Here is a 13663-nt window from a genome sequence, read left to right as displayed (position 1 = left end):
AGGCTCCCGAGGAGCCTGGGGTCCCAGGGTCTTCCTGCCAGGAGGAGGAGCTGGAGTTCCCCTGCTGCAGGAAAAGATCAGGGAGGAGAAGGCAAAGAGGCAAAGCCCACCCTGGAGCACTCACCCCTGCAAGGCTGCCTGGCACCCTGCCTGCCCCGGGGCTCGGCGTGCAGAGGGCAGAGCTGCCTGGGTAAGGCTGCAGCAGGCGGCAGCTCTGGGGGCAGGCACCCTCCAAGCCCTGGCAGGAGCAGCAGGGTGCCACGCCGGGCTGGCAACCCGCCCACGGGTGGGGAGGCAGCGGGCACAGAGGCAGCAGCAGCTCTGCAGGTAGGTTTGGCGTGGGGATGGGGGACGTGGGGACCTCTGCAGCTGCTCCTGGCACAGGCCCTGCCCCCGGGGGGTGCTGAGCACCCCCTTTCCCAGCAGGGCAGCGCCTGTGCCGAGGGCTGTGCCAAGCTCTGCTGCCGGATTCCAGAGCAGCACCGCTCTGCCCGCTGTGGCACGGCTTCCAGCAAGCTCCTGGGCAGGGGGCTGGGCAGGTGGGGGTTGGCAGCCTGCTGCCAGGGATGGGCGCTCTCTGTGCCCCTCTGGGGTGCCCCTGGTGCCCCGGAGGGCGGGGAGCTGCCTGTGCCGTGGCGCAGTGAGGAGCAGCTGGCCGGGCACAGCCTGGTGACTCAGCCAGCGCCCCGCGCCTGGCACCCCCGGCGGGCAGCCAGGCTGCAGCCAGCCCCGGGCAGGGGAGGGAGGGAGCACAGCAGGGCACCAGAGATCAGGAGTGGGAGAGACCCAGGGATGGGGGCACAGCCTGGGCACAGCCCAGCACTGTGGTGGGTGCCCAGCGACTGCAGCCCTGCCTTGCTCTGGGATGGACCCCAGGGGGCAGAGGGCAGTGGAGCTGGGGAGGGGTCTGCAGAACAGGGCTCCCCAGCAGGGCAGGGATTGTGCCCTGTGCTGGGCACTGCTGAGGCCACACCTTGAGCCCTGGGTTCAGTTCTGGCTCCTCACTGCCAGCAGGACACTGAGAGGCTGGAGCAGGGCCAGAGAAGGGCAGCAGAGCTGGGGAAGGGGCTGGAGAAGAGGGCTGGGGAGGAGCAGCTGAGGGAGCTGGGGGGGTTGGTGTGGAGCAGAGGAGGCTGAGGGAGACCTCATTGCTCTCTGCAGCTCCCTGAGAGGAGGCTGCAGGCAGCTGGGCTTGGGCTCTGCTCCCTAGGCTCAGGGGAGAGCAGGAGAGGAACTGGCCTGGAATTGTGCCAGGGGAGGCTTAGGTTGGAGAGGAGGAAACCTTTCATCCCAGCAAGGGTCCTCAGCCCCGGCCCAGGCTGCCCAGGGAGGGTGCCCCATCCCTGGAGGTGCTTAAGGGTCATGGAGATGTGGTACTGAGGGCTGTGCTTTAGTCAAGGGCTTGCCAGTGCCGTGATCCCAAAGGTCTTTTCCAACCCAGGCAGGTCTGAGAGGCTGTGAGCTGTGCTCTGGAGCTGCAGGCTCAGCCCTGCCCGGGGCAGGCGGCGGGGGCAGGTGGTGGCTCTGCACAGCAGGCCAGGTGGGGGCATGGAGCTGATGCTGTCTCCAATGTCCCTCTAGTTGCTGATTTCCATCCATCCAGGGCAGCAGGATGACCCTGTGGAATGGCTCCTTCCCCTTCTACCCTGGCCCCAGGGCTGGCTTCCTCTTCGACACCACCCGGGCCACCATCCTCTCTGTCTTCCTCTCCCTCTTGGTCACTTTCATCATCATCCTGCCTGGGATCCGGGGCAGGAAGGTAAGTGGGGAGGCTGGGGGCCCTCTGCTCCCTTGCCTGTCCATCCCTCCTCCTTCCCAGCCTCAACCCCCAGACCTGGGGGGGGGCAGAGGTGCCCACAGGTCCATGGCCAGGGCTGGGAGGGCTGCAGCAAGAGCTCTGCCTCAGCCCATCCTCTCCTCCCATCTCCACCATCTCCAGTTCCCAAGCACCCAGCTCTGAGCTCAGCTGGGTTTGGCTTTGAGCAAGCCTGAGTGATTTCACAGCAGTGGAAAAACAGGGTGAGGCCCAAGGCCTTGCTCCACCTTCCCCAGAACCCCACTGAAGGAGGGAGGTGTGGGGCACAGGTGCCCAGCGCTGCCCGCGGGGCACTGCCCGCCTGGCCCTGCTGCAGGCACACCACCTGCCTGCTGCATCCCTGCTTGGTGCTTGGCTTTGCAGCAGAGCTGCCCAAGAGGCTTCTCCCCCCCAGGGGACAGGCTGCAAACCCCCAGCCCTGGCTGTTGCCTCCAGCTGTGGCCAGCTGCCAGCAGGTGAGCTTTGGGTGACTGTGGGAATCCCAGCTCAGAGCTATCCCAGGGAGTGTCTCCATCACCTTCCCAGGAAGGGGGAGGCACAGCTTGCCCAACTTGGTTGTTTGACCTCCTTTCTCTGCTTTGATCTCCCTGCTGCCTTCCCCACCTCGTGGCAGGGATTCTCACAGCTGCCTGTGGCCCCTGTGACACCGTGGTGTGCCCCCCCCCCCAGGGAGAGGACAGGGCCATGGCTCAGCAGCTGGCATTTCTAAATGTCCTGCTTGGTGCTGAGGTCCTCATGGCCAAATCTGACTGAGCTGTGTCTTCCTGCCCTGCTCCTCCTCCACAGAGACTCTTCTGGTTCCTGCGGGTGGTGCTGAGCCTCTTCGTGGGAGCTGTGGTCCTCAGTGAGTGCCAGGGGCCTGGGGGGGGATGGAGGAGCGAAGGGAAGGAGGCTGAGCAGAGCAGCCAGGCACCAGCTCCAGCCCAGAGGATGAGTGTTGGAGGAGGACCTACCCCCACCTGTGCCTGGTGCCTGGCTGCAGTGAGTGAGGGAGGTGCCAGCATACAGGCTGGAGAGATGGGCAGAGGCCAGGGGCAGGAGATTGAACACATCCAAGTGCCGGGGGCTGCACATTGGCCACAACAACCCCAGGCAGAGCTACAGGCTGGGGGCAGAGGGGCTGGAGAGCAGCCAGGCAGAGAGGGACCTGGGGGTGCTGGCCGATGGTAGGCTGAACATGAGCCTGCAGTGTGCCCAGGTGGCCAAGAAGGCCAATGGCATCCTGGCCTGCATCAGGAAGAGTGTGGCCAGCAGGAGCAGGGAGGTCATTCTGCCCCTGTACACTGCACTGGTTAGGCCACACCTGGAGTCCTGTGTCCAGCTCTGGGCCCCTCAGTTTAGGAAGGACATTGAGAGACTTGAAGGTGTCCAGAGAAGGGCAACAAGGCTGGGGAGAGGCCTTGAGCACAGCCCTGTGAGGAGAGGCTGAGGGAGCTGGGGTTGCTTAGCCTGCAGAAGAGGAGGCTCAGGGGAGACCTCATTGCTCTCCACAACTCCCTGAAGGGAGGTTGTAGCCAGGTGGGGGTTGGTCTCTTCTCCCAGGCACCCAGCACCAGAACAAGAGGACACAGTCTCAAGCTGTGCCAGGGGAGGTTTAGGCTGGAGGGGAGGAGAAAGTTCTTCCCAGCAAGAGGAATTGGCTACTGGGATGTGCTGCCCAGGGAGGTGGTGGAGTCCCCATGCCTGGAGGTGTTCAAGAGGGGATTGGATGTGGCACTTGGAGCCATGGTTGAGTTGTCAGGAGGTGTTGGGTGACAGGTTGGGACTTGATGATCTCTGAGGTCTTTTCCAAGCTGGTTGATGCCATGATTCTATGATATCTGAGCAGGAGGGGGCTGGGGGCATGTTTGGCACCTCGTTACCCCCCAGCAGGAGGTCTTGGGGCTGTGTCTCAGGCTGGGGAAGCTCCTCAGCTCTCAACACAGGTGACAGGTTGGGACTTGATGATCTCTGAGGTCTTTTCCAGCCTGCTTGGTTCTGTGCTTCTATCCATGTGCACAAAATCCACAGGAGCTGCAACACCATCCAGGTATCTACAGTGAATAAACAGCACAAGGAGCAGGGGAAGCTGCCAGCTTCTCCCTCCCTGCCTCTCCCCTTCCCCCCACCCTGTACAAAAGGGAGAAGAGAAAGGAGCAGGGAAGTTTAGAGTTAGCCCAGGCCAGCCAGAGCAGGTTGCCTCTCCTGAGCCAAGCAAACCAGCCAAGATCAGGAGAGGAAAGGGAAGAACTGGCATGGTGCAGCTCCTCCTGTGGCAGATATTTGCCCAGTGAGGCTGCTCAGCATCATCTTTTGGTTTCCTCTTCACACCCAAGAGGGAATTCTTTATGGTTCCCTACTTTTCTGCTCAGAATTAAGTTAAGTCATGGCTCCTAAATGGCATGGCAGTAACCCAGCTAACTGTGAGTGACGTGGCTGTGTTTTCATGTTCTCCAAGTGTACATGTGGTGGGGGAATTCTGCACCAGGGCTCCTGACTGCCAGTGCCACGCTCAGGGCAGGAACGGAGAGGGTTGGAAGAGAACCATGTCTCCTGTCTTAAACACCCAGAAGCATTAAAATAGGCACCTGCATTACAGGAGGGAGTTGCAGATGATGAGAAGCCATGCAGCAGCTTTGTCTGGGGTTTAGGGCTGGCTTTTCCTAGCCTGCTAGAATTAACCAGCTTGGAAAGGACCTTTGAGAGCGTCAGGGCCAACCTATCATCCAACAGCATCTAGTCGGCTAGACCGTGGCACCAAGCCCCCCATCCAGTCTCCTCCTGGACACCTCCAGGGATGGGGACTCCACCACCTCCCTGGGCAGCACATCCCAGTGGAAAATCTCTCTTTCTGTGAAGAACTTCATCTTAACATCCAGCCTAAACCTCCCCTGGCACAGCTTGAGACTGTGTCCTCTTGTTCTGGTGCTGGGTGCCTGGGAGAAGAGACCAACCCCCACCTGGCTACAACCTCCCTGCAGGGAGTTGTAGAGAGCAATGAGGTCTCCCCTGAGCCTCCTCTTCTCCAGGCTAAGCAACCCCAGCTCCCTCAGCCTCTCCTCACAGGGCTGTGCTCCAGACCCCTCCCCAGCTTTGTTGCCCTTCTCTGGACACCTTCCAGCAGATCAACCTCTTTCCTAAGCTGAGGGGCCCAGAACTGGACACAGGATTCAAACTGTGGCCTAAGCAGTGCTGAGCACAGGGCACAATGACTTCCCTGCTCCTGCTGGCCACACTCTTCCTGATGCAGGCCAGGATGCCTTTGGCCTTCTTGGCCACCTGGGCACACTGCAGGCTCATGTTCAGCCTACCATCAGCCAGCACCCCCAGGCCCCTCTCTGCCTGGCTGCTCTCAGCCACTCTGACCCCAGCCTGTAGCACTGCCTGGGGTTGTTGTGGCCAATGTGCAGAACCTGGCACTTGGGTGTGTTAATGACCAAGCTGTTAGAATGGAGCTGACCACAGCTTCAGTGGATTCCTGCAAACTGCCTTTCTTGGCTCTGCTCTGGAGCTTTGCCTCTGGGATCTGATTTCACACAGGAGCAGTGAGCCCACAGCCATTTGTGGGCTTCTCTGCTATTTGACAGAACTGAGCTAGCTTAATTGAGATGGCTGAGGGCTGTAAAGCACCCTACAATACTCTTAGGGAGTTTAAGCCTTTCAGACTACCAGGCTGGACGAGGCTCTGGCCAGGCTGATCTAGTGTGGGGTGTCCCTGCCCATGGCAGGGGGGTTGGAACTGGATGATCCTTGTGCTCCCTTCCAACCCTGACTGATACTATACTATGAATCTGCAGCTAAAATGTCAAGGCACAGCCTAAGGCCACCACAAAGCATGAGAGCAGAGCACGCTGCAGAGGAGGGAGGAAGGCACAAAAGGGAAGCAAACTGAAAATGCAGCCACTTGTGCAGGGATGCAGGACTTGAGGGACTGAAATACCCTTCCTGCTCCACCTCCTGGGCCTCTCCAGCTGCTGGAGGCCTTCAGCTTTGTGGTTTCTCCAAGCCACCCAGCCTCAAGCTGCCACCACAGGGTAGGTGGCGCTGAAGCCCTGGTGCCCAGCATGGCAGGCACCTCCATGGGTCCTGCTGCCAGGCCATGGCTAACCTTTGGAGTCTCCACAGCTGTGCAGTTTGGCAGGGACTGGGAGACAGGCTGGGTCACTGCCAATGCTTCCTACAAGTCCTTCAGCTCTGCCCTGGTCACCGTGGACGTGGGGCTGCACATTGGCCTGGATGGGCTGAACATCACACTGCTGGGTGAGTGCTGGGGCAGTCTCAGGCTGCACCAGGGGAGGTTTAGGCTGGAGGGGAGGGGTAAGTTCTTCCCAGCAAGAGGAATTGGCCACTGGGATGTGCTGCCCAGGGAGGTGGTGGAGTCCCCATCCCTGGAGGTGTTCAAGAGGGGATTGGATGGGGCCCTTGGAGCCATGGTTGAGTTGTCAGGAGGTGTTGGGTGACAGGTTGGGACTTGATGATCTCTGAGGTCTTTTCCAAGCTGGTTGATGCTATGATTCTATGATATCTGAGCAGGAGGGGGCTGGGGCCATGCTTGGCACCTCGTTACCCCCAGTGGGAGGTCTTGGGGCTGTCTCTCAGGCTGGGGAAGCTCCTCAGCTCTCAACACCTGGCAGGAGACCTGGTAAGCCAGCTGCCTGGGCTCTAAGCTTTTCCTGGAGCCAAGAAGCCCAAAGGAAGAGATTCAGGTGGCCTCCCCTCTCCCCTTTTCCCAGTAGGGAAAGCTAATTAGGCAGGAGAGGAAGAGAGAGGTAAAGCAAGGAGAGAACAGCCTGGGATCGATTTGGAAGAGAAAAGGTAAGTCTAGCAAAAGCTAAAAGCATCTCAGGACAAGGAAGGTTACAGAGGTGTAAGGAAACCAGACACAGCTGGCAAAGGATTCTCTGGCTCTGAGATGGATTCTCTTTAGGTGCAGGAGCCTTAGGAACAGCATGGAGCAGGCCCCACCACATGGTCAACCCCACCAGCAGCAGGAGGGAGTCGCAGTGCCAAGGGCAGGAAAGGGAGAGCAAGACAGCAAATGGTCCCCCCTTAAACAGGGCTGTGGACAGGGAGTGGAAGTGGACCAGACTTTGACCTGGGGACCACTCCCCCTGGAGGGGACCAGCTCTCTCTGCCCACCTCCATCAGGTTTCTTTGCCCACCTGAGGCTAGGTTTTCTCCAGCCAGCCCCTCCTGGGCTGGGCTTTACCTAGCACACAGCTCAATGAGACCACAGAGTGTGCAGTGCCCACCTGCAGCTCCTGCCCCAGCTACGGCCCCAGCAGCACCCAGGGGCTGCAGGGAGGCTGGGGCACAGCAGCACTGACAGCAGAGCCACAGAGGAGATTCTGCCACTGGGCTCTGCTGAGACCTCACCTGCAGTGCTGGGTGCAGGCCTGGAGCCCTCAGCACAGGAAGGACCTGGAGCTGATGGAGAGGCTCCAGGGGAGGCCATGAAAATGCTCAGGGGCTTGGAGCAGCTCTGCTCTGAGGCCAGGCTGAGGGAGCTGGGGGTGTTCAGCCTGGAGAAGAGAAGGCTCCAGGCAGACCTCAGAGCAACCTGCCAGTGCCTGAAGAGAGCTACAGGAAGGCTGCAGAGAGACTGTTCCCAAAGGCCTGCAGGGACAGCACCAGGGGCAATGTCTTCAAACCAGAGCAGAGCAGATTGAGATTGGATGTGAGGAATAAGTTCTGCTCCAGGAGGCTGCTGGAACACTGCAGCAGGTTGCCCAGGGAGGGGGTTGGGGTCCCAGCCCTGGTGAGTCTGGGTGGGGCTCTGGGCAGCCTGATCTCTCTGGGGAGGTCCCTGCTGGCTGCAGGGCTGGGGCTGGGGGAGCTCTGGAGGTGCCTTCTGGCCTGGCCCATTCCATAACCCATGCTGAGCCCAGGCCGTGCTGAGCTGAGCCCAGGCTGCTCTGAGCCTAGGCCGTGCTGAGCCCAGGCTGTGCTGAGCCCAGGCTGTGCTGAGCCCAGGCAGCACTGAGCCCAGGCTGTGCTGAGCTGAGCCCAGGCTGTGCTGAGCCCAGGCAGCACTGAGCCCAGGCTGTGCTGAGCTGAGCCCAGGCTGTGCTGCGCTGAGCTGAGCCCAGGCTGTGCTGAGCCCAAGCTGTGCTGAGCCCAAGCTGTGCTGAGCCCAAGCTGTGCTGTGCTGAGCTGAGCCCTGGCTGTGCTGAGCCCAGGCTGTACTGAGCTGAGCCCAGGCTGTGCTGAGCTGAGCCCAGGCTGCGCTGAGCCCAGGCTGTGCTGAGCTGAGCCCTGGCTGCGCTGAGCTGAGCCCAGGCTGTGCTGAGCCCAGGCTGTGCTGAGCTGAGCCCAGGCTGTGCTGAGCTGAGCCCAGGCTGTGCCTCCCCAGGAGCCCCTGTGCAGCAGCTCAACGAGACCATCGACTACAACGAGTTCTTCAGCTGGGGCCTGGGGGCAGACTACGAGCAGAGCTACGTGGCAGGGCTGCAGAAGGGGCTGCCCAGCCCCATCCTCTACGTGGCAGAGAAGTTCCGGGCACGGAGCCCCTGCGGCGTGCAGGGGCAGTACCGCAGCGCCGGCCACTACGCCTCCATCACCCTCTGGTGAGTGCCAGCCACGGCCTGGCCCTGCTGCTGTGCCCCCAGGCTGCCCAGGGGAGAGCCAGGCGGAGCAGGGCAGCCTGCTGCAGCCCCCCTGTGCTGTGCCAGCCTGCAGCTGCTCTCCTGCAGAGCCAGGGGGGCTCCTGCCTGGCCTCACAGCTCCCCTCAGGCCTCTCTCTGGCCTCTGCCCTGCTCTGCAGAATGGCAGCTGGGGAAGAGCTCTTCTGCCTTGGAAGGGAAGCAGATGGCACCCTGAGGGGCTTGTGGTGCCAGGGCTTCATCCAAGCAAGATGTGAAGCTCTGGTAAGACCAGGCATGGTCAGATGAGCTGCTGGAGAGGCTGCAGAGGAGGCCACCAGGATGAGCAGAGGCTGCAGAGCCTCCCCTGTGGGGCCAGGCTGGGAGAGTTGGGGCTGTGCAGCCTGGAGAAGAGAAGGCTGCAGGCAGAGCTCAGAGCAGCCTCCCAGGAGCTGAAGGGCTGCAGGAGAGCTGGGGAGGGACTCTGGAGAAGGGCTGGGAGGGACAGGCTGAGGGACAATGGCTTTGAGCTGGGAGAGGGGAGGCTGAGAGTGGAGAGGAGGAAGAAATTGTTGTCAGTGAGGCTGGGGAAGGACTGGCACAGGCTGCCCAGGGAGGCTGTGGCTGCCTCCTGCCTGGAGGTGCTGAGGGCCAGGCTGGATGAGGCCCTGAGCAGCCTGTGCTGGTGGGAGGTGTCCCTGCCCATGGCAGGGGGCTGGAGCTGGCTGATCCTCAAGGTCCCTTCCTACCAAACCATTCCATGAGCAGCATCCCCTGGCTCCTTTTGCTTAGCCCAGAGGGCAAGAGGACTGCCGGTGGCAGTGGAGGGCTCTGTGAAGGGGATGCTCAGAGGCTGTCTGGTGGTGTAAAACTCAGAGCATGTGTGTGTGCTGTGCTGCTGGAGCCTCAGAGCATCCCCACGTGCCTGAGAAGCTGTGGGGAGGGGAAGAGAGAGTGTTGCCCCCCCCAGCGCCCCCACCCCGGATGTATGCTGCCGGTGCCTGCCCTGATCTCCTTGGGCAGGAACAGCTCAGCCTGCCCAGCCCTGTGCTTCCCAGGGCAGGGATGTTGAGATGAACTCATCTGTCATTGTAGGCCTTGGAAACAGGAGAGGTTGCTAGGCTCAGCTCCCCAGTGAGCCCAGCCCAGGGCCAGGCACAGGGCAGGGCTGGCAGCTGGGCTCTCTCCAGGCGCTGAATCAGCCCTGGGCATGGCTCCCTGGGAGGCTCTCCCAACAAAGGGCTCTCTGTGGCTGCTCTCACCTTCAACACAGGGAAACTGCCTGGGGCAGCCAGCTGGGGGGCACACAAGAGTGAGGGGAAAGAGTTCATCTGCAGGCACCTCCAGAGGTTTCTGCTCCAGTATGCTGCCCATGGCAGGGCTGATGGTCAGAGCCACATCAGGATGCTCAGGGCTGAGGGTCAGAGCCACATCAGGATGCTCAGGGCTGAGGGTCAGAGCTCTATCAGGATGCTCAGGGCTGAGGGTCAGAGCCACCTCAGGATGCTCAGGGTTGATGGTCAGAGCCACCTCAGGATGCTCAGGGTTGAGGGTCAGAGCTCTATCAGGATGCTCAGGGCTGAGGGTCAGAGCTCTATCAGGATGCTCAGGGCTGATGGTCAGAGCCACCTCAGGATGCTCAGGGCTGAGGGTCAGAGCCACCTCAGGATGCTCAGGGCTGAGGGTCAGAGCCACCTCAGGATGCTCAGGGCTGTGTCAGAGCCACCTCAGGATGCTCAGGGCTGTGTCAGAGCCACCTCAGGATGCTCAGGGCTGAGGGTCAGAGCCACCTCAGGATGCTCAGGGCTGTGTGAATCACTGAGCTGGGGAGGCTGGAAGGTTCCTTTGACACCATCCAGGCCAATCACTCACCCAGAGCTCCTCCCCCCAGCCCTGCTACTAAACCACTGCCACCAAACCTCCTCCCTCAGCACTGCACCCAGGGGGCTTTTAAACCCCTCCAGGGATGGGAACTCCACCACCCTGCTGGGCAGCCTGAGCCTTAGGACCCTTTCAGGGAAGACATTTCTCCTAATATCCAACCTGAACCTCCCCTGGCACAACCTGAGTCCCTTTCCTCTTGGCCTGCCACTTGCTGCATGTGGGAAGTGCCCAACCCCAGCTCCCTGCAGCTGGAGAGAGCAATGAGTTCTCCCTCAGCCTCCTCTGCTCCACACCAACCCCCCCAGCTCCCTCAGCTGCTCCTCCCCAGACCCTTCCCCAGCTCTGGTGCCCTCCTCTGGCCCTGCTCCAGCCTCTCAGTGTCCTGCTGGCAGTGAGGAGCCAGACCTGCAGCCAGGTCTCAAGCTGTGCCCTCGGCAGTGCCCGGCACAGGGCCCAGTCCCTGCCCCTGCTGCTCAGCAGGTTTGTGCCCAAGGCCCTTCCCCAGCTCAGCTGCTCTGTGAGGTCCCACACTGAGTGCCCCCAGCCACGGAGCTGCCTCTCCACCAGCCCTGCAGCTGCAGAGGGGGCTGGGTTGGAGGGGCTGGCTGCCAGGGGCTGGGAGCCGCCGGGGCAGGGTCCCGAGCGGGGCAGGCTCCGCTCAGCACCGTGCTGCCCTTGCAGGATGGCCTTCTGCTCCTGGCTGCTGGCCCTGCTGCTGCTCTCCATGCCCCTCCCGGCCCGGGGGGGCTGCATGCTGCTGCTCACAGCCACCCTGCTGCTCTGCTCCCTGCTCTTCTTCTCGGCTGCCCGGGGCGCCGCCCGCTGCCCAATCCGCCTGGGCACAGCTGCCCTGCACACGGCCTACGGAGCCTCCTTCTGGCTGGCACTAGCCACAGGTCAGTGCCCTGCCTGCTGCTGGGGATCAGCCTGAGTGGGGATCAGATCTGAGCTGGGGATCAGCCTGAGCTGGGGATCAGCCTGAGCTGGGGATCAGATCTGAGCTGGGGATCAGCCCTGAGCTGGGGATCAGATCTGAGCTGGGGATCAGCCCTGAGCTGGGGATCAGATCTGAGCTGAGGATCAGCCTGAGCTGGGGATCAGCCTGAGCTGGGGATCAGATCTGAGCTGGGGATCAGCCCAGAGCTGGGGATCAGATCTGAGCTGGGGATCAGCCCTGAGCTGGGGCTCAGATCTGAGCTGAGGATCAGCCTGAGCTGGGGATCAGCCTGAGCTGGGGATCAGATCTGAGCTGGGGATCAGCCTGAGTTGGGGATCAGCCTGAGCTGGGGATCAGATCTGAGCTGGGGATCAGCCTGAGCTGGGGATCAGATCTGAGCTGGGGATCAGCCTGAGCTGGGGATCAGCCTGAGCTGAGGATCAGATCTGAGCTGGGGATCAGCCTGAGCTGGGGATCAGATCTGAGCTGGGGATCAGCCCTGAGCTGGAGATCAGATCTGAGCTGGGGATCAGATCTGAGCTGGGGATCAGCCTGAGCTGGGGATCAGATCTGAGCTGGAGATCAGCCTGAGCTGGGGATCAGCCCTGAGCTGGAGATCAGATCTGAGCTGGGGATCAGCCTGAGCTGGGGATCAGATCTGAGCTGGGGATCAGCCTGAGCTGGGGATCAGATCTGAGCTGGGGATCAGATCTGAGCTGAGGATCAGCCTGAGCTGGGGCTCAGATCTGAGCTGGGGATCAGCCCTGAGCTGGGGATCAGATCTGAGCTGGGGATCAGCCTCCTGCTGGGGCTCAGCCCTCAGCTGCTGCTGCCCAGCACGGCCCAGAGGCTCCTCAGCCCTTCGGCCTCCTGCCTGGGCACAGCCCTTGGCGCTGGGGCAAGAAGAGAGCAGCGGCCAGGAGCCCTGCACGGCCCAAGGGCATGGCATGGGCATGTGCCCAGAGAGGTGCCAGGGCTGCCATGCCCTGCAGAGCCCGTGGGCATGTGCCCAGAGGGGATGTTGATGGGGGGCAGGGGCTGGCACAGGGTGGGCAGGGGGTGCTGATGGGGGGCAGGGGCTGGCACAGGGTGGGCAGGGGCTGGCACAGGGTGGGCAGGGGGTGCTGATGGGGGCAGGGGCTGGCACAGGGTGGGCAGGGGGTGCTGATGGGGGCAGGGGCTGGCACAGGGTGGGCAGGGAGTGCTGATGGGGGCAGGGGCTGGCACAGGGTGGGCAGGGGGTGCTGATGGGGGCAGGGGGTGCTGATGGGGGCAGGGGCTGGCACAGGGTGGGCAGGGGGTGCTGATATGGTGTCCCCATGTTGCAGGGCTGCTGTGCCTGGTCCTGGGGCTGGGCATTATCATCCTGAGCTCCAAGCAGCCTGAGAAGCTGAAGGTTGTCTTTGACCTGGACCAGGGGAGGGGAGAAGAGGAGGAGGAGCAGGGCAAGGCCTTCCTGCCTGCTGAGGCCAGCTCCTCTGTGCAGGAGGTGCTGCTGCTGCCCCTGGCACAGCCTCCCCAGGTGCTAGCCACCAAGCTGTGAGGCCCTGGGAGGAGGCAGGGCAAGGTGCCAGGGCAGCTCCTGAGCTCACCCTCTGCTCCAGGCCCCTCAAGAGCCCAAGGGGGAAGAGGCAGACCCCAGGCAGCTGCCAGCCCCCAAGCCTGGGCAGGGGGCTCAAATACAAGCTTGACCTCGTGGTGTTGGCTGTTCCTTGAGTCACCAGCAGCTGGAGGAGCTCTTGGGGTGAGGAGAGTCCCTCCCCACTGCTGACTGCCCAGCCCAGGCAGGGGGCTCCTGCCCTTCCTCTCAGCCCACCCCAGACTCAGCCCAGAGTCCTCCCCAAGGGTCAGGCACTGAAGTGGAGAGAAAGCAGCAGGCTGCAGCCCCCTGGGGCTGGACCACAGGGGAGGCAGAGCCCCCCAGGACTGCACCCCCACCTTTAAGGCCCCTAGGAGGTCTCCTCTGTGCAGGGATGCTCTCCCCAGCAGCTCTCAGGAGGAGTGGAGCTGTCTCCAGGATCACACTGCCCTGGACATGAGAGGTTGGAAGGCCACAATTAGGTCACCTCACAGTCTCCCAGAATCACCAAGGTTGGAAGAGACCTCAAAGATCACCAAGTCCAACCTGGCACCACAGACCTCATGGCTAGACCATGGCACCAAGTGCCACATCCAATCCCCTCTGGAACACCTCCAGGGATGGGGACTCCACCACCTCCCTGGGCAGCACATCCCAATGGCTAACAACTCTCTCTGGGAAGAACTTTCTCCTCACCTCCAGCCTAAACCTCCCCTGGCACAGCTTGAGACTGTGTCCTCTTGTTCTGGTGCTGCTTGCCTGGGAGAAGAGACCAACCCCCTCCTGGCTACAGCCTCCCTTCAGGTAGTTGTAGAGGGCAATGAGGTCTCCCCTGAGCCTCCTCTTCTCCAGTCTAAGCAACCCCAGCTCCCTCAGCCTCTCCTCAC

At 62.0% G+C, this 13663-nt stretch overlaps 1 protein-coding gene across 3 annotated transcripts; it reads left to right on the top strand.

The window, feature by feature from the left end:
* Nucleotides 1-276: 276 nt before the first annotated feature.
* DUOXA1 (dual oxidase maturation factor 1) lies at nt 277-12894 on the top strand. 3 transcript variants are annotated; one of them, XM_068144204.1, is made up of 7 exons: nt 277-327; nt 1582-1759; nt 2603-2660; nt 5921-6055; nt 8148-8361; nt 10942-11156; nt 12526-12894. In XM_068144204.1, exons 2-7 carry the CDS (start codon nt 1613-1615, stop codon nt 12738-12740), a joined length of 984 nt encoding a protein of 327 aa, XP_068000305.1. In that variant the 5' UTR covers nt 277-327; nt 1582-1612; the 3' UTR covers nt 12741-12894. The 3 variants fall into 3 exon arrangements, with proteins under 3 accessions (XP_068000305.1, XP_068000304.1, XP_068000306.1); XM_068144203.1 differs by having other exon boundaries at nt 297-327; nt 1604-1759; XM_068144205.1 differs by lacking the exon at nt 5921-6055 and having other exon boundaries at nt 297-327; nt 1604-1759.
* Nucleotides 12895-13663: the final 769 nt, after the last annotated feature.

This window comes from Melanerpes formicivorus, unplaced genomic scaffold (genome assembly GCF_026170545.1).
Source record: "Melanerpes formicivorus ecotype bairdi unplaced genomic scaffold, bMelFor1.0.p_v2 SCAF_10, whole genome shotgun sequence".
Classification (NCBI taxonomy): domain Eukaryota; kingdom Metazoa; phylum Chordata; class Aves; order Piciformes; family Picidae; genus Melanerpes; species Melanerpes formicivorus.
The sequence above is the reverse complement of the archived record's forward strand: the minus strand, read 5'-3'. Positions and strand labels throughout refer to the sequence as shown.